The sequence below is a fragment of the Calypte anna genome, chromosome 1 (genome assembly GCF_003957555.1).
Source record: "Calypte anna isolate BGI_N300 chromosome 1, bCalAnn1_v1.p, whole genome shotgun sequence".
NCBI classification, from domain to species: Eukaryota; Metazoa; Chordata; class Aves; order Apodiformes; family Trochilidae; genus Calypte; species Calypte anna.
The window spans coordinates 87,221,180-87,241,215 of record NC_044244.1 but is presented as its reverse complement, the minus strand read 5'-3'; the positions used below and the strand labels follow the sequence as shown (position 1 = coordinate 87,241,215).

Here is a 20,036-nt window from a genome sequence, read left to right as displayed (position 1 = left end):
GAGTAAGTCAGGGCGGTTGTCTTGTGGCAAGCAGCGGAGGATGCAGTGGGTGGGCCAGACCAGATGTTAGAAAAGAGTGGAAGTCCTGACAAGCCCTTCTGAAACTCATAGGGACTTTCTCATCCTGGTCCTTGTCCTGGTCACCAGGGCCATCCAGAGACGTTTCCTGCTCTGGGCATCACTGGATGATGCAGCCCGGAATACAGTTGGGTTTGTGGGCTGCAAGTGCACATAGCTGTCTCGTGTTCAGCTTTTCAGGACCCAGCACCCCCAAGTTTTTCTCCTCAGGGCTGCTCTCAATCCATTTGCCACATCATCTTATTTGTTCCTGGAATTGCCCCAACCCAGGTGCAGGACATTGCCTTTAAACTTGCTGAACCTTGCATGGTCCCACGTCTCAGGGCTGTCAAGGTCTCTCTGGGTAGCCTCCCTTCCCTCCAGCATGTCAACCACACAACACAGCTTGGTTCATTAGTAAATGTGTTGAGAGTGCAATCTGATCCACTGCCCATGTCTTCAACAGAGACGTCACATGGCACTGGTCCCAGTACTGACTCTTGGGGAACTGCGCTGATTGTGTTTGTCTCCATTTGGACATCAAGCCATTGGCCACGACTCTCTGAGTCTCTGACTCTCTCATGCAGCCAATTTCTTTTCTACTGAGTGTTCCATCCATTGCCATCTTTCCAATGGATAGACCATGATGTCTTGTGGGACAGTGTTGAACAAGTCCAACTGGATGACGTCAGTAGCTCTCACCTTCTTCACCACTAATGTGACACCATTGCTAAAGGCCATCAGATTTGTCAAGCACCATTTGCCCTTGGTGAAGCCAAGCTGGCTGCTACCAATCACCTTCACATTTCCCACGTGCCTTACCAGAACCTTCAGGGGGACCTGGTTCACAATCTTGCCAGGCACAGAGGGGAGACTGACTGGCCTGTAGCTCCCCAGATAAGAGATATGGTACATATCACAGACAAATGGCACATTCCCACATTTAACTAATTCAAACTTGGGACATGGCACGGGGCACAGTGTACTCACTTACTGATATTATTTTGAATAACCATTTGGTAAAACACTTTGTTCTGTATGACAGATGCACCCACCCATCCTGCCCCGAGTCAAGAAAAAGAAATTTCTGAAATAACCTTAAGAACCACACTGGGAAATTTTAATTTTAAGGAGGTATTTTGGATTTTGGTTTTTTGTTGTTTTTTTGGGTTTTCCCTGTTGTTGTTTTGGTTTCTGGATTTTTTCAGTTTTTGCTTTGCTTTCCAAAATAAATGCATACCATTTTACTGTCCATTACCTACAATATTCAGCTTCTGGAATAAAAATGACACCATCAGCACAGAGGGATCTCAAGTGAAGTGGGGAGTTGCTATGAACAGGTGCTGCATATTAGAACAAGACAGACAAACAACAAAACATCTTCCAAAGCCCAAATATATTTTTAAACTGAAGGCTGTCCTCGGGAATAATAATTAAAAATAGCTCTCTATCTTAGAAAGGTTTATAATTAACTGTTATTTGTACTTTCTACCACTGCCTGTTAATGCACACGTTTGGATCTTCAAATTTTCCACTGTGTACTTTCCATCTGGAGGAAACCTTGGACTAAAGATAAGACCATTTCAAAAAATGTATTTCTAGCCGCTCACACTTCCACTCCACCAGTCTGGGCTTGAGGCTGCGGCAAGATGATGAAATACATCCTCTTCATCACCTTTGTTGGGGTGGCTGGTGAGTGGATTTTTTTACTTCTAGTTTTGCAATCTATAAGGAAGATCATTTTCTGAGCAAATTTGCAAGGTAGTCTATTGTGGCAAAGTGAAGTTGAGTTTTGTCTTGCAAAAGGTCTTAATGCAGAGCACTGCATCTTCTTTAGACTGCTGTCTGTTCATCAGAGCCTGAGTCACAAAGTGTGACTTCAAAAAAGACTCTCTCTCTCTCTCTCTCTCTTAAGGAAGTAGAAAGGTAACACCCAGGATCAGGAAGCCCTAAAGCTGCTGTCAGTTTTTGGAGCAAGGGGGAGTGCTCCAAGGAAATATCTCAGCACATTTGCTTTGCACTTATGCTCTGTCCACTACTGACCACTACTGCAGACAGGATCCTGGAACAAACACACCTTTGCTCCATTGCTGCAAGAATAATTCTTTGTTCTTAAGTTCAGCCTGGGACTAGGAGGCAGTGCTTCAGATGCAGATATGTGAGATGACCATCTGAGTCTGATCACCTTCTTTTCAGGAGCAGCAGAAAAACCTGCATTAGACTTGCAGACCACTGCTGACATGAGTTTACACAGAAGTAGAGCCTACAAGCCAGAGGCTTCAGTCAGTCAGCCACAGGGACACATCAGGTGTCTTATGCCAGGTGTTGACATGTACCACTTCTTACCTCCCAGTTGCCTTCCCCACCAATGCTAATGATGATGATGATGACAAGATTGTGGGAGGCTACACCTGTGCAGAGAATGCTGTTCCCTATCAGGTGTCCCTCAATTCTGGGTATCACTTCTGTGGAGGTTCCCTCATCAACAGCCAGTGGGTCCTGTCAGCTGCTCACTGCTACAAATCGTGAGTGGAAAAAAATTTATTCTTCTCTAACCCATTCCTTGCCTCCAGTTCACTTTTAGCACAAATTCTGAGCTCTGGGATCCAGCTATGGAAGTGACTCCATTCTGACAGAAGACAACCAAGGCATGGGTGGCTCATTCAGTAGGCTGGGCTGAGACGTCCTAAGGGGGTTTGCAGATTGACAAATGTTTCTGTGAATGCAGAGCACTTCCCCAAATGACATTCTGATAGTCTAGAAACAAATTATGGACTTTCAGTTCACAGAAGTAGCATGAATCTTGCTGTTTTTATAAAGCACTGGTATATATGTAATTTGTCCCAGCTCAAGAAAACAAAGCCATAGAAATCCGGTACGTGTGTTGGCAGTGGGTAAGCTCTCAGTGTGGGTCATTAGGGTTTATTTCATGACAAGAATGATAACCTGCATGAAAACAGCTGCTACCATAGCAATGTTGAAGGGAGTCTGTACAGTGACAGGGGGGCTTGTCCTAAGCAGTCTGTAGCAGGAAATTCCATGCCATTCCTTCTCTTTTCCAGCCGCATCCAAGTGCAGCTCGGGAAACATAACCTGGAACTCACAGAATCGACACAGCAGCTGATCAATTCAGCCAAAATCATCCGTCACTCTGGCTTCAGCTCTGCCACACTGGACAATGACATTATGCTCATCAAGCTTGCCAAACCAGCCCAGCTCAACCGATCTGTCCAAACAGTTCCCCTGCCCAAGAGCTGTGTGGCCGCGGGCGCCTCGTGTCTGATCTCTGGCTGGGGCAACACACTCAGCAATGGCAGTGAGTATTCATGAGGGCACAGGGAACACCCCAGCACCTCAGAACTGACTCCAAGCAGCACAGGGAAGTGCTGTGGGACAGGGCTTCTGGAGTGCCAGGCCTGTGTAGGACAGTGATCATTTAACAGCTCGGAAGGCAAGCCTTGAGAATTTCCTTCCTCTTGTGGAGCATTACAAACATGAACTCCCTTAAGTCACTCACCAGTGTGCATAGTGATTGCTGTGTAATCCACTGCCAACATCTAAACCTGCACCAGAAGACAGGATGGTTTTCCCAAGGCCCAGGTGTCCTCCAGCACTCCAGGAGAGGTACTACAAGAGTGGCTCTTACCTCAACCTTACCAATTAATGATTTTCTAGGTATCAGAGAAATGAGTGTGGCTGTGATGTAGTGGTGGGGCCATGGGTAGAATCTGTTCCATCGAAACAGCGGGAAACCATGCTGTGATTACTGTTCAGAGGACACATGATGACTGCTAAAACAAGATGTTCAGTTACTAAGAAAGGTTTTCTCTGAGCTCTGAAATGAATTCAGAGGTGTCATCAGCCATCTCTCTCTATTTTCTTGCAGACAACTACCCGGACACTTTGCAGTGCCTGAAGGCTCCTGTACTCTCCTCAAGCGAGTGCTCCAAAGCCTATCCTGGGCAAATTACCCAGAACATGATATGTGTAGGATTCTTGGAGGGAGGGAAAGACTCCTGCCAGGTAAAACATCTGCCTCTCCTTTTCCATATGCTTCTCCTCAGCGTTTTGCTAGTAGGAGAGGCCATTATATCACAGAATCTGCAATACTCACTGCACTGGCATTTCTGAATCTTGTGGTTTTGAACACCAGGGCAGACTTGGGGTCAAGGTTGCTTATTGACTCAGGCTATGATTTTTCCACTCAGTCACATTGACTGTTTGTCCAGACAACAAATACCTCTGCTCTAACTCTCCATGAGCAGACTCTGCTGCCTCCTCTACCTTAGGTTATTGAAAAGGAAGGAGAGCTGCACCACAGAGTCATTGGTTTATCACGATGACTGGAGAGCTGGGGATGCAAATATCAATTCTGGAGCCACCAGAAATGAAATAGCCAGTATGCCAAGATCCAGGCAGCCTGGAAAAGGAATGTGCCTGACAACTGCTCTGTGTTTTACGTGTGCTTAACTCCATGGAAATAATGTGTAGAATAATGTTTAAGGCACACACATGCTAAGCATCTGCCAAAGATTGCATCTGTCAAGGACAGGCAGCTCAGTCATCCTTTCCCGTGGTGCCCTTGTGGAGCTAAAGTAAGGTCCAATAGCATCAGGCCTCGTGTGGTAATCATAAAGGACCTTTGTAGAACTTCTCTGTAGAAAAAGCTCACTGGAGCTCCCTGGAATGTCAGTGGTTTCTGGGATCCCTGGCTCACCACTTCTGCTGGTGCCATTCCCTGACTCTCCATCTCCTTTATGTACACAGGGGGATTCCGGCGGCCCAGTCGTCTGCAACGGGGAGCTCCAGGGCATTGTTTCCTGGGGCATCGGCTGTGCGCGGAAAGGCTACCCCGGAGTTTATACCAAGGTCTGCAATTACGTCTCCTGGATCAAATCCACGATTTCTGCCAACTGAGACACTCTCTTTCAATGTGATCTGATTTTTCTCTTCACCATTTTCTTCCATGTTGGGATTTGACATAGAAAATTTTCGAAAAATAAAGACTTTTGGCACCCTTTCTTTGTGCAACGTTTCTCTGGGTACTTCCATAGGCTGGGATGTGGAGGACAGAGGCAGGGAATGTCACTCTGGAGAAAATATTTGGTCAGTGCAGTCGTGTCACCCAACTAGCAAGATCTTGGAACATTTTGCAGGAGTGCTTCAGTCAGTTACATGTGGCCCCATGCAGAACATCTTTTCTGTTTAGCTGCACATATTCAGGTGCTGCCTAAAACAGCTGAGAGATTGCACTGAATCACTCAGGCAGCAAACTCCTGCTGTGCATAACAGCAGACAGCAACACCAATGCCCTCCATCACCCACACTCCCACCCCCAGCCACAGGACTGAACACTCACCAGTGGAACCTCCCTGGGAACTCTACTTGGGGAATGAAACAGCCTCTTGCTTGGCCTTGTTCTCTTCATGAGAGAACTGTCACTGGGGCTGCTGACCATACTTCTGTCTCAGTTAACTGGGCATGCTGGTCAAGACGACAGAGATGTTCCTGGGTTCTGGTTTTAACTCCTCCTAACCCCACCAGCACTGGAGCTGACATCCATGAAAAGGTTGTCAATAGGTTGTGTAGCTGTCTCCTAAAAAGGAAAAGGGAAAGAAAGAATTTGAGAAAGATGAAGGGATAGAAAAAGCAGAGACTGGGGAGAAATTTAAAAGAAATCAGACACTAGAGGAAAGGCAGGGACCATGAAATAATAGAGTTTTCAATACCCAGGGATGCAAGGAGGGCCCTCAATAAAACCTCTACGTTGGACTTCTGGAGGGCAGATTTTGGCCTACTCAGAAGACTAGTTCAGAGTGTCCCTGGGGAAACAGCCCTGGAAAACAAAGGGGTCCAGGAGGGATGGACGTACTTCAAGAAGCAAGTTTTGAAAGCACAGGAGCAGCTGTCCGGTGTGCCGAAAGGCGAGCCGGCGGGGAAGACGACCGGTCTGGCTGAACAGGGAGATTTTGACAGAAATTAGGGTAAAGAAGAGAGCCTACCGATTATGGAAAAAAGGGCTAACTACTCAGGAAGAATTTAGGAATATAGTTAGGCTGTGTAGACAGAAAATTAGAGAGACAAAGGCACAACCTGAACTGAATCTCGCCACCTCTGTGAAGGATAACAAAAAGTCCTTCTAAAGATACATCAATAGCAAAAGGAGGGGCAAGGAAAACATCCATTCTTTACTGGACATGGGCGGGAATATAGTTGTCAAAGATGAAGAAAAGGCTGAGGTATTTAACACCTTTGCCTCAGTTTTCCACAGTAAGACAGGTTGTCCTGAGAACAGCTGGCTTCTGGAGCTTGTAGAAAGAGAGAGGAATCTGAACAGCCCACCTGTGATCCAGAAGGAAACAGTCAGTGACCTACTGAGCTGCTTGTATCCCCACAAATCCATGGGACCAGACGGGATCCACCCAACGGTGATGAGGGAGCTGGCAGAAGAGCTTGCCAAGCCCCTGTCTATTATTTACCAAGAGTCCTGGCTCACCGGGGACATCCCAGATGATTGGAAGTTGGCGAATGTCACACCAATCCACAAAAAAGACCAGAAGGAGGACCCGGGAAAATCCAGGCCTGTCAGCCTGACCTCAGTGCCTGGCAGGATTATGGTACACATCATTCTGAGAGCAATCACCACAGCACCTCAGGATGGACAGGGGAATGCGACCCAGCCAGCACCAGGGTTAAGAATGGCAGGTTCTGTCTGACCAACCTGATCTCTTTTATGCTCAGGTTGACGCACCTGCTGGATGAGGGGAAGGCTGTAGATGGAGTCTACCTGGACTTCAGTAAGGCCTTGCACACCATCTTTCCCACAGCATTCTCCTGGAAAAGCTGTCAGCTCACAGCTTGGACAGGAGCACTCTGTGCTGGGTTAGGAAAGTGGCTGGAGGCCCCCAGAGAGTGGTGCTGAATGGGGCTGATCCAACTGGCGGGCACTCACCAGTGGGCGTCCCCCAGGGAATCAGTGCTGGGACAGTTCTGTTTGATATCTTCACTGATGATTTAGATGAGGGAATTGAGTCCATCATCAGCAAATTTATAGCTGACACCCAGTTGGCGAGGAGTATGGGTCAGCTGGAAGGCAGGAGGGCTCTGCAGAGGGACCTGGACAGACTGGAGAGTTGGGATGATTCCAACGGGATGAGGTTCAACACGGCCAAGTGCCGGGTCCTCACTTTGGCACAACAACCCCATGGGGAACTCCAGGCTGGGAACAGAGTGGTTGGAGAGTGGCCAGACAGAGAGGGACCTGGGAGTCTGGATTGACAGGAAGCTGAACATGAGCCAGCAGTGTGCCCAGGTGGCCAAGAAGGCCAGTGGCATCCTGGCCTGGATCAGAAACAGTGTGGCCAGCAGGTCCAGGGAAGGGATTCTGGCCTGTACTCAGCGCTGGTGAGGCCACAGCTTGAGTCCTGTGTCCAGTTCTGGGCCCCTCAGTTCAGGAAGGAGATTGAGGGTGCTGGAGCAGGTCAGAGAAGAGCAAGGTGGCTGTGAGGATCCAGCACAAGCCTGTGAGGGGGGCTGAGGGAGCTGGGGGTGTTCAGTCTGGAGCAGAGGAGGCTCAGGGGAGACCTCATCACTCTCTACAATTCCCTGAAAGGAGGGGGTAGCCAGGGGGGCGTCGCTCTCTTCTCCTAGGCAACTATCAGTAGAAGAAGAGGGCATGGTCTCAAGTTGTGCCAAGGGAGGTTTAGGTTAGATATTAGAAAGAATTTCTTCTGGAGAGGGTGATCAAGCATTGGAATGGGGCTGCCCAGGGAAGTAGTGAATTCTCCATCCCTGGAGATATTTAAAAAGAGACTGGATGTGACACTCATTGCCATGGTCTGGTAACCGCAGAGGTAGGGGATCAAGGATTGGACTTGATGATCTCAGAGATCCTTCAACCAGATGATTCTGTGATTCTATGATTCTATGACAGGAGAAGAGCAGGTCACAAAGGAACAAGACACCCAGAGAGAAGTTTGTATCTGTCTCACTCAGAAGTTTTGTTGCTAAAATATCTCTGAGGAAACCAATAGGTGCCTGAGTCATTGAGGAAGGCACAGTATACAACAAGATCAGACAGTAGATGTGTGTCCCTTTGATTTGGAAGTACTTGCTGAGTTCCTGCTCAGCACCTGCCCTTTTTCAGGAACAGCTTTGAGCTGTAGTGTGGCATCCTTCCCTTCATCAGGAGAGAAAGTTCTTACCTGGAAGCATTTGTGTATCACAGGTTCTCCCTCCCTGATCACCGTGAGTAGAGGGTGATTGATATCTCAGCCTTGCATGGTAGTGGAAAGGAGAAGAAGAAGTTGGAGGACAGTTGCCACCAACTGCCCACCAGACACTTCCACACTTTTGACTTCCCTCCAGGACAACTCTACATCAATTGTCAGATGGGAGGCATTGGTACTGTGAACAGATGCGTGGTCAGAACCTAGAAGAGAACCTCAGGGAGCAGCTGCTGTGCTGATGGTGCTCTGATTTTTTGCAAGAAAACTGAGAACATACAGGGAAGTTGAAGTGTATGAGTCACATGATTGATAACATGAAAAATTAAGCATGAGGTAAAGGCAACTCAATCAAATGAGAGACATTTTCTAAAACAGATCTTAAACAAATGCAACTAAAAATAGCCACACCAAAGCACAGTTTTTAAACATGGTTAAAAAACACAGTTTTTTAACTGTGACCTGAAACAAGCTGATGATAGTGTGTGTGATTTATTTGCCTTTAATTCTTCAGTATTTTTCCTTTGCTCCTGTTTGATTGAGGTGGAAGGGGATGAAAAAAACTCACAAATCCAGAAAAGTTAAGAGATGGGAATGTGTGAAATTATTCCACATCCTGCTTACCTGTGAGTAACTTTCACAGGCTGAAAGGGAGAAGAAATGGAGGAAGATGAAGGAATAGGAGAGGGACAGGTGTGAGAGAGACAGCAAAGCAAGGTTAATGGGACAGAGTGAAAGAGAACAGAGGAGTAAAGTGAGAAGCAGTCTACGGATGGCAGATGAGGCACATGAGGAAAGGCAGTGAGTACAACAGGAAAGAGGATCAAGAGGTGATTCTTAGAATCATAGAATTGTTTTTGTTTGAAAAAACCTTTATGATGAAGTCAACTGTTTACCTAGCACACTGACAATCCACCACTAAACCATAGCCTTAAGTACCAGATGTACACAGCTTTTAAATACCTGCAGGATCGCAATTTGATCACTTCCATGGGCAGCCAATTCCAGTGCCTGACAAGCATTTTCAGGTAAAGATTTTTTTTCTAATATCAAATAATAAACCTCTCCCTCTTGAGGTCCATCTTGAGGCCATTTCTTCTTGTTGTGGCTTGCTACTTGTGGGGAGAGAACTTATACCCACCTGGCCACAACTCCTTCCATGTAGCTGTAGAAGAGCAATAAGGTCTCCCCTGAGCCTCCTTTTCTCCAAACTAAAATATTCCAGTTTCCTCAATGCATCTCATAAGACTTATGCTATGGACTCTTCCTGAGCTTTAGCACCTGCTGTAGCTGTAGCCACCTCCACACCTCTCTTGTAGTGTGTTATGGCTTGAATGAGGTCAAGCTAATATTATGGTATCACTATGGGGACCTAGAGAGAGGAGATTTTAGGACACCGAAGGAGCTCAGGGATAGAACAGGAAGAGCTTAGTATTCCCTCCCATTTCCTGCTATGCTCTATAAAAGTCCAGAGGGCTGGAAGTCTCCCCTTTCGTGCTCTCTTCTTTGATGATTCCCTGCACTCAGATGTTTTTGAGAGAGTCTCCTGCTTGTCATCAGCTCACCATGTGCTCGCAGAATCCCAGTCCATCAGATGCTGGAAGAGCAGTGGACCCTTTTTCCTGAGTAAGGCCCCTGCCACAAAGGACTGAAGGACACTCATATCTGCAATGGTTTTGTAAATACGTGTTCCTCATCCCATGTATACTATCTGCTCTAGTTTTAACTTCAACTTTAAGTCTATTTTCTTTATCCCTTTTTGCTCTTCCCCTAGGAGGGTGGAGGTGGTAACAGAGAGCAACATTCTGTTCTCCTGGCTTTTGGTTGCCCTGACCGCTGAGATAAAGTAAGGGTCCAAAAACTGAACACAGTATTCAGAGATGAGAAGAATAGGAAAGAAACTAGAGACCAGGCAGGAGACGAGAGAGATGATACCACTGGTAGTCCAGAAGCTGGAGGACAGGAGGAGAAAATGAGGTACTGTCAACATACAGGCTGTGTGTGTGTTGGGAGTGCATTCCCATTTGCATGGAGCTATGCTGCTCCAGCCTTTGGAGTTACTGTGAGTCTTGCTCGCACATGAAATATTTTCCCAGTCATTGATTAGGGCATGATCTATCTTCACAGCTGTTGCCCTTAGTCCCATTACTCTGGAATTGGTTTCTGAATTTCTTCTATTTCTGCTGTGACACCTTCTGATCAAGCAACTCAAGCAACTGCAGAGTGGCAGTTTCCTGTGGGTAACTTACACCAGAATATGATCAAGCATTGCATTCCTTTTTGAGAACAGTTCAGTCACAGAGTCTCCCACTTGGCAATTATGTCTGGCAGTTGCTGAAGATTCTGGCTTGGAAAGAGAAGGGAAAGAGATGAAGCGGACACATGACACGGGTGGGTGGCATAAGATATCAGTAAGCTGTGGGACCTGACATTCTGTTTCTCTGAAAGAGAAACACAGGAGAAGAAACCACAAAAACAAAACCAGTTTGAAAATACAATAGAAATTTGTTTTGAAAAGTAATTACTTTTGTGCTCTCAGCTGAAGTGTTATAATGAGACAGAAAAAGTAATGTAAGGTCCGTAGATTTTTCCATGTTAAAGAGCTTGCAGGGAAGCTCTTCTTATTCATTGCCCATTCTCTGTCTGGAAATCTGGGGAACAGGCCAGCAGCAGTGGGGTCCAGTGCAGCTGCCCAAGTGAAATGGAAGCTCACTTGCCCACAGGGGCCCACAGGGGTGTGGGGTGGCCCCAAGGAACCACTGGAGAACCATGGAGAAAGTCCACCTCCTTCCAGCAACCTGCTCGTGGTGGCAACAGAGCACAGAGATGTGGTCAAGGGGAAAGGCTGAGAGAGGAAGAGACAACTGTTTGCAGGTGGGCAGGGTAGTGAGAGTGAGCCTTAATGCTAGAAGAGAGCTGGCTGCTGGGAACAGTGGGAATGACAACTGCACATGGACAGGAGGTGCATGTACCATGCTCCCCTGCCTTCCTTCTGTGTGTGAGTGTGTGTGTGTGTATGCAGAGATGGGAATCATAGAATCATAGAATCATAGAATTAGCCGGGTTGGAAGGGACCTCAGAGATCATCTAGTCCAACCTTGACCCACCGGAGCAGTTGCTAGACCATGGCACTGAGTGCCACATCCAGTCTTTTTTTAAATGTCTCCAGGGACGGAGAATCTACCACCTCACCGGGCAGTCCATTCCATAGCCTAATCACCCTCTCCGTGAAGAAATTCTTTCTAATATCTAACCTAAACCTCCCCTGGGAGATAAGAGTTATCGTTTGAGCATGGTGGGGCTGTGTGGGTGCTGAGTGTGTGCACAGCACAGGGATGCACAAAGGGGCACCAAAGGGGGAACAGAAAGAGAGCTCGGGAATGTGTGTTTGTGTCTGTGCCTGTCAGCTGAGCCATTTCTCTAGACACCCTCACACTCCAAACCCTGCACGCTGCAACATGGAACCTCCTCTGCTTATCCCTGTGCTGCCTTGTCCTGTTGCCTGGGAAAGATGGAGGTGTCAGTGCAGGGCACTGGGAGCCTTGCAAAGCACACGGTATTCGAGCAGTTGGTGCTCTCAAACAGGCCATCTATGTTGGGTCATGCTCAGAGCTTGAGAAGGCCATGTGTAAGGAAAGCAGGATAAAAACCTCACAGAATCTGAGGAGGAAGGGAAGGCTAAGAAGCGAAGGAGGCAATGAGTGGAAAGGCACCATCCTGCCTTGTGCAGCACCAAGGAGGAGGAAAGCAGTTCCCTTTTGTGCAGAGGGAGGTTTGTACTCAACCAGTGTGCACCATCTTCAGCACAGTAATAAGTGCCAGAGTCATTGAGAAAGGCATGATCTATCAAGAGGGTCATTTTGTTCTTGTATCCCACTGCTCTTGAAATGGCTTCGGAAGTCCTCCTCAATATCTGCTTTACTACTTACTATTGCAGAAGCCACTAGGATCATCCTGGAGTCCTTCCCCAATGGCATCTTGTACCAGGATATAACTGTGCTGGAGGATTTCTTTTGGGAACAGCTCAGACTTACAGATTGGTCTTGTCGTACCACTGTGTCTGGGGACTGTTCCAGAGTCCATGCTGGAAGAAAAAAGAGGAGTGTTGAGGAGAAAGAAACAAGTGGAAGAACATGAAGTAGGCACCATGGGTTGGTAGAGAAAGGGTAAGGAGGAGAGGATGGGCTGGAGAGCAGCAAAAGAGATAGGACTGATCTTCAGATCAGCAGGTGAGTTTACAGTCTCTCCAGTAGACAGAGAAACAATCCTGGGTTTGTGTCCAAAAACCCTGAACAATTTGAGGATGGAAGGAAAAAAAACAAAACAGCCATGTAGGAGTTTCAGGGATTCCTCTTTCACTGCCCACGCTCAGCACAGGAAGCTTGAGGAATGAAGGCACTGCCAGCCACTGGGCATGCAGCTGGGACAGCCACAGTGGAATCGGTACAGTGGCTCAGCAGTGAGTTGAGTTCACTTACCCACAGGGGCCAGCATGGCCATCAAGAACCAGAGGGGAACCATGGGGAAAAAACTGTTCCTTTCAGGGACCTGCCTTTTGAAGCTGTCTAGAGATCTGGGAAGAGGAAGCAGTGAGTGCAGATGAGACACAGTGGGCTGGGCAGGACATGAAAAGTGAGAGGATTGGCTGTCTAGGAGCACTGGGCAGTGATGCACACAGTCACAGGAAAGTATAAACCCTGCAGAGATGTGGAGGGAGAGAGAGCAGAGAAAGACAGAGCTGCATGGACAGAGCTGTGGTGAGGTTCCATGGGAGCCTGAGTGTGTGCAAGGAAGAGGAATGCTGAGTGTTCTGTTTCTTCCTTGAGAGCTGGAGGAATGAGGTGTGAAGGAAACGTATAAGTCACTTGCATTTTCCCATGAATGTTCCCTCTCTCCACCAGCCATGGCTGGTTCTTTTTTCAGTATTGTGAGTACAGAAATCAAGTAGAGGGCAGGAGGAGTTCAGCATCCTCAGCCTTTGCCCACTTGCTGACAGAGAGGAGCCCAAGTTCCTTGAGAGTCTGTTCCTCCCTGGGACCTGGGGCCCACGGTGGTTTATTTATCGGGCAGGGCTGAGCTTGTCCTCCAGAGCAGAGTGTGGGGTGATGCTGGAATGCAGCTGCCTGGAAAGCAGCTCTACAGTGCAATTTTTTTTCCTCATGCTCTACCAGTGATACCTCTCTGCTGCTCTATGCACAGGCTCCAGAGATTCAAGCCACTAAGATCCTCTCCCCTGTGCCCTCGGTTGTCTGTGCTTAGAAGGACATCCACATGGCCTCTCCTGAGTGGGGCAAACCTAGAGAAGTGAAAAAACTGGGAATGGGCTGAGATCCCTGGTGGTAATTCTGCCAGGCTTGAGAAGGTTAGTGGGGTGTCACCCACTTCCATGTTTCCCTGTTTTGCTGAGTTCAGTGAAAGGCCTGAGGAGAACTGTACAGAGGTGCTGAGCAGGAGCCTCTGCATTAACAGGTGGAGACTTGGGAGTTGCAGAGTTCACTTATGTGCCAGACAGCATCTCCCGCTAGCCACAGGTACAGTAAGCACTGGAGAACACCTGGCCATGCCTATGCCTCACACTCGAGGAAGGATGCCTTAGCTTCTGTCCTGGCTGGACTGTCAACATTTCCTTAAACATTCTCCTGGGACATTCCAATCTCTTCTGCTCTTCAGCAGCTCTGAAGATAAAGAAGACTGAGTAAGTCAGGGCGGTTGTCTTGTGGCAAGCAGCGGAGGATGCAGTGGGTGGGCCAGACCAGATGTTAGAAAAGAGTGGAAGTCCTGACAAGCCCTTCTGAAACTCATTGGGACTTTCTCATCCTGGTCCTTGTCCTGGTCACCAGGGCCATCCAGAGACGTTTCCTGCTCTGGGCATCACTGGATGATGCAGCCCGGAATACAGTTGGGTTTGTGGGCTGCAAGTGCACATAGCTGTCTCGTGTTCAGCTTTTCAGGACCCAGCACCCCCAAGTTTTTCTCCTCAGGGCTGCTCTCAATCCATTTGCCACATCACCTTATTTGTTCCTGGAATTGCCCCAACCCAGGTGCAGGACATTGCCTTTAAACTTGCTGAACCTTGCATGGTCCCACGTCTCAGGGCTGTCAAGGTCTCTCTGGGTAGCCTCCCTTCCCTCCAGCATGTCAACCACACAACACAGCTTGGTTCATTAGTAAATGTGTTGAGAGTGCAATCTGATCCACTGCCCATGTCTTCAACAGAGACGTCACATGGCACTGGTCCCAGTACTGACTCTTGGGGAACTGCGCTGATTGTGTTTGTCTCCATTTGGACATCAAGCCATTGGCCACGACTCTCTGAGTCTCTGACTCTCTCATGCAGCCAATTTCTTTTCTACTGAGTGTTCCATCCATTGCCATCTTTCCAATGGATAGACCATGATGTCTTGTGGGACAGTGTTGAACAAGTCCAACTGGATGACGTCAGTAGCTCTCACCTTCTTCACCACTAATGTGACACCATTGCTAAAGGCCATCAGATTTGTCAAGCACCATTTGCCCTTGGTGAAGCCAAGCTGGCTGCTACCAATCACCTTCACATTTCCCACGTGCCTTACCAGAACCTTCAGGGGGACCTGGTTCACAATCTTGCCAGGCACAGAGGGGAGACTGACTGGCCTGTAGCTCCCCAGATAAGAGATATGGTACATATCACAGACAAATGGCACATTCCCACATTTAACTAATTCAAACTTGGGACATGGCACGGGGCACAGTGTACTCACTTACTGATATTATTTTGAATAACCATTTGGTAAAACACTTTGTTCTGTATGACAGATGCACCCACCCATCCTGCCCCGAGTCAAGAAAAAGAAATTTCTGAAATAACCTTAAGAACCACACTGGGAAATTTTAATTTTAAGGAGGTATTTTGGATTTTGTTTTTTTGTTGTTTTTTGGGTTTTCCCTGTTGTTGTTTTGGTTTCTGGATTTTTTCAGTTTTTGCTTTGCTTTCCAAAATAAATGCATACCATTTTACTGTCCATTACCTACAATATTCAGCTTCTGGAATAAAAATGACACCATCAGCACAGAGGGATCTCAAGTGAAGTGGGGAGTTGCTATGAACAGGTGCTGCATATTAGAACAAGACAGACAAACAACAAAACATCTTCCAAAGCCCAAATATATTTTTAAACTGAAGGCTGTCCCCGGGAATAATAATTAAAAATAGCTCTCTATCTTAGAAAGGTTTATAATTAACTGTTATTTGTACTTTCTACCACTGCCTGTTAATGCACACGTTTGGATCTTCAAATTTTCCACTGTGTACTTTCCATCTGGAGGAAACCTTGGACTAAAGATAAGACCATTTCAAAAAATGTATTTCTAGCCGCTCACACTTCCACTCCACCAGTCTGGGCTTGAGGCTGGCGGCAAGATGATGAAATACATCCTCTTCAATCACCTTTGTTTGGGGTGGCTGGTGAGTGGATTTTTTTACTTCTAGTTTGCAATCTATAAGGAAGATCATTTTCTGAGCAAAATTTGCAAGGTAGTCTATTGTGGCAAAGTGAAGTTGAGTTTTTGTCTTGCAAAAGGTCTTAATGCAGAGCACTGCATCTTCTTTAGACTGCTGTCTGTTCATCAGAGCCTGAAGTCACAAAGTGTGACTTCAAAAAAGACTCTCTCTCCTCTCTCTCTCTTAAAGGAAGTAGAAAGGTAACACCCAGGATCAGGAAGCGCCTAAAAGCTGCTGTCAGTTTTTGGAGCAAGGGGGAGTGCTCCAAGGAAATATCTCAAGCACATTTGCTTTTGGCACTTATGCTCTGTCCACTACTGACCACTACTGCAGACAGGATCCTGGAACAAACACACCTTTGCTCCATTGCTGCAAGAATAATTCTTTGTTCTTAAGTTCAGCCTGGGACTAGGAGGCAGTGCTTTCAGATGCAGATATGTGAGAATGACCATCTGAAGTCTGATCACCTTTCTTTCAGGAGCAGCAGAAAACCTGCATTAGACTTGCAGACCACTGCTGACATGAGTTTACACAGAAGTAGAGCCTACAAGCCAGAGGCTTCAGTCAGTCAGCCACAGGGACACATCAGGTTCTTATGCCAGGTGTTTGACATGTACCACTTTCTTACCTCCCAGTTGCCTTCCCCCAATGCTAATGATGATGATGATGAACAAGATTGTGGGAGCTACACCTGTGCAGAGAATGCTGTTCCCTATCAGGTGTCCTCAATTCTGGGTATCACTTCTGTGGAGGTTCCCTCATCAACAGCCAGTGGGTCCTGTCAGCTGCTCACTGCTACAATCGTGAGTGGAAAAAAATTTATTCTTCTCTAACCCATTCCTTGCCTCCAGTTCACTTTTAGCCAAATTCTTGAGCTCTGGGATCCAGCTATGGAAGTGACTCCATTCTGGACAGAAGACCAACCAAGGCATGGGTGGCTCATTCAGTAGGCTGGGCTGAGACGTCCTAAGGGGGTTTGCAGATTTACAAATGTTTCTGTGAATGCAGAGCACTTCCCCAAATGACATTCTGATAGTCTAGAAACAAATTTACGGGCTTTCATTTCTTAAGCAGTATCATGAATCTTGCTGTTTATATAAAGCTCTGGTATATATGGAACTTCTTCCAGAGCAATAAAACAAAGAGAGTCTGTACAGTGACAGGGGGGGTTGTCCTAAGCAGTCTGTAGCAGGAAATTCCATGCCATTCCTTCTCTTTTCCAGCCGCATCCAAGTGCAGCTCGGGAAACATAACCTGGAAACTCACAGAATCGACAACAGGCAGTTGATCAATTCAGCCCAAATCATCGTCACACTGCTGGCTTCAGCTATGCACACTGGACAATGACATTATGCTCATCAAGCTTGCCAAACCAGCCCAGCTCAACCGATCTGTCCAAACAGTTCCTCTGCCCAGTAGCTGTGTGGCCGCAGGCACCTCGTGTCTGATCTCTGGCTGGGGCAACACACTCAGCAATGGCAGTGAGTATTCATGAGGGCACAGGGAACACCCCAACACCTCAGAACTGACTCCAAGCAGCACAGGGAAGTGCTGTGGGACAGGGCTTCTGGAGTGCCAGGCCTGTGTAGGACAGTGATCATTTAACAGCTTGGAAGGGAAGCTTTGAGAATTTCCTTCCTCTTGTGGAGCATTACAAACATGAACTCCTTAAGTCATTCAGTGTCATTCACCAGTGTGCATGGTGATTGCTGTGTAATCCACTGCCAACATCTAAACCTGCACCAGAGGACAGAATGGTTTTCCCAAGGCCCAGGTGTCTCCAGCATTTCCAGGATAGGTACTTCCAGAAGGGGCTCTTACCTCAACCTTACTGATTAATCATTTTCTAGGTATCAGAGAAATGAGCGTGGCTGTGATGTAGTGGTGGGGCCATGGGTAGAATCTGTCCATCGAAACAGCGGGAAACCATGCTGTGATTACTGTTCAGAGGACACATGATGACTGCTAAAACAAGATGTTCAGTTACTAAGAAAGGTTTTCTCTGAGCTCTGAAAATGAACTCAGAGGTGTCATCAGCCATCTCTCTCTATTTTCTTGCAGACAACTACCCGGACACTTTGCAGTGCCTGGAGGCTCCTGTACTCTCCTCAAGCGAGTGCTCTGAGGCCTACCCTGGGCAAATTACCAAACATGATATGTGTAGGATCTTGGAGGGAGGGAAGGACTCCTGCCAGGTAAAACATCTTGCCTCTCCTTTTCCATATGCTTCTCCTCAGCGTTTTGCTAGTAGGAGAGGCCATTATATCACAGAATCTGCAATACTCACTGCACTGGCATTTCTGAATCTTTGTGGTTTTGAACACCAGGGCAGACTGGTGTTTGAACACCAGGGCAGACACCACATTGACTGTTTGTCCAGACAACAAATACCTCTGCTCTAATTCTCATGAGCAGACTGTGATACCTCCTGTACCTTAAGCTATTGACAAGGAAGGAGAGCTGCAACCACAGAGTCACTGGTAATCACAATGACTGTAGAGCTTGGAGTCACCAGAAATGAAATAGCCAGTATGCCAAGATCCAGGCAGCCTGGAAATGGAATGTGCCTGACAACTGCTCTGTGTTTTACGTGTGCTTAACTCCATGGAAATAATGTGTAGAATAATGTTTAAGGCACACACATGCTAAGCATCTGCCAAAGATTGCATCTGTCAAGGACAGGCAGCTCAGTCATCCTTTCCCGTGGTGCCTTGTGGAGCTAAAGTAAGGTCCAATAGCATCAGGCCTCGTGTGGTAATCATAAAGGACCTTTGTAGAACTTCTCTGTAGAAAAAGCTCACTGGAGCTCCCTGGAATGTCAGTGGTTTCTGGGATCCCTGGCTCACCACTTCTGCTGGTGCCATTCCCTGACTCTCCATCTCCTTTATGTACACAGGGGGATTCCGGCGGCCCAGTCGTCTGCAACGGGGAGCTCCAGGGCATTGTTTCCTGGGGCATCGGCTGTGCACAGAAAGACTACCCCGGAGTTTATACCAAGGTCTGCAATTACGTCTCCTGGATCAAATCCACGATTTCTGCCAACTGAGACACTCTCTTTCAATGTGATCTGATTTTTCTCCTCACCATTTTCTTCCATGTTGGGATTTGACATAGAAAATTTTCGAAAAATAAAGACTTTTGGCACCCTTTCTTTGTGCAACGTTTCTCTGGGTACTTCCATAGGCTGGGATGTGGAGGACAGAGGCAGGGAATGTCACTCTGGAGAAAATATTTGGTCAGTGCAGTCGTGTCACCCAGCTAGCAAGATCTTGGAACATTTTGCAGGAGTGCTTCAGTCAGTTACATGTGGCCCCACGCAGAACATCTTTTCTGTTTAGCTGCACATATTCAGGTGCTGCCTAAAACAGCTGAGAGATTGCACTGAATCACTCAGGCAGCAAACTCCTGCTGTGCATAACAGCAGACAGCAACACCAATGCCCTCCATCACCCACACTCCCACCCCCAGCCACAGGACTGAACACTCACCAGTGGAACCTCCCTGGGAACTCTACTTGGGGAATGAAACAACCTCTTGCTTGGCCTTGTTCTCTTCATGAGAGAACTGTCACTGGGGCTGCTGACCATACTTCTGTCTCAGTTAACTGGGCATGCTGGTCAAGACGACAGAGATGTTCCTGGGTTCTGGTTTTAACTCCTCCTAACCCCACCAGCACTGGAGCTGACATCCATGAAAAGGCTGTCAATAGGTTGTGTAGCTGTCTCCTAAAAAGGAAAAGGGAAAGAAAGAATTTGAGAAAGATGAAGGGATAGAAAAAGCAGAGACTGGGGAGAAATTTAAAAGAAATCAGACACCAGAGGAAAGGCAGGGACCATGAAATAATAGAGTTTTCAATACCCAGGGATGCAAGGAGGGCCCTCAATAAAACCTCTACGTTGGACTTCTGGAGGGCAGATTTTGGCCTACTCAGAAGACTAGTTCAGAGTGTCCCTGGGGAAACAGCCCTGGAAAACAAAGGGGTCCAGGAGGGATGGACGTACTTCAAGAAGCAAGTTTTGAAAGCACAGGAGCAGCTGTCCCGGTGTGCCGAAAGGCGAGCCGGCGGGGAAGACGACCGGTCTGGCTGAACAGGGAGATTTTGACAGAAATTAGGGTAAAGAAGAGAGCCTACCGATTATGGAAAAAAGGGCTAACTACTCAGGAAGAATTTAGGAATATAGTTAGGCTGTGTAGACAGAAAATTAGAGAGACAAAGGCACAACCTGAACTGAATCTCGCCACCTCTGTGAAGGATAACAAAAAGTCCTTCTAAA

General features: G+C 47.3%; 2 protein-coding genes across 2 annotated transcripts; both read left to right on the top strand.

Moving 5' to 3' along the window:
* The first annotated feature begins 1,664 nt into the window (after positions 1-1,664).
* On the top strand, positions 1,665-5,075 carry LOC115598566 (trypsin I-P1-like). The gene is made up of 5 exons (XM_030453874.1): positions 1,665-1,749; positions 2,411-2,582; positions 3,120-3,373; positions 3,944-4,080; positions 4,825-5,075. The coding sequence occupies exons 1-5, from the start codon at positions 1,707-1,709 to the stop codon at positions 4,972-4,974; spliced, it is 756 nt and encodes a 251-aa protein (XP_030309734.1). The 5' UTR covers positions 1,665-1,706; the 3' UTR covers positions 4,975-5,075.
* A 3,979-nt stretch (positions 5,076-9,054) lies between these two features.
* LOC115598510 (trypsin-like) lies at positions 9,055-18,912 on the top strand. Its single transcript, XM_030453019.1, is given in 9 exon segments — positions 9,055-9,083; positions 10,057-10,128; positions 16,387-16,411; positions 16,413-16,482; positions 16,485-16,569; positions 16,986-17,070; positions 17,072-17,243; positions 17,824-17,957; positions 18,659-18,912. Coding segments are annotated over 9 exon segments (822 nt in total). The 3' UTR covers positions 18,809-18,912.
* The last annotated feature ends 1,124 nt before the right edge of the window (positions 18,913-20,036 follow it).

Excerpts from the sequence above, each read along its gene's own strand:
- LOC115598566 (XM_030453874.1), top strand. The coding sequence starts at position 1,707 with ATGATGAAATACATCCTCTTCATCACCTTTGTTGGGGTGGCTG. Across the intron at positions 3,374-3,943 it reads CAACACACTCAGCAATGGCA|ACAACTACCCGGACACTTTG; the intron begins GTGAGTATTCAT and ends ATTTTCTTGCAG. Across the intron at positions 4,081-4,824 it reads GAGGGAAAGACTCCTGCCAG|GGGGATTCCGGCGGCCCAGT; the intron begins GTAAAACATCTG and ends TTATGTACACAG.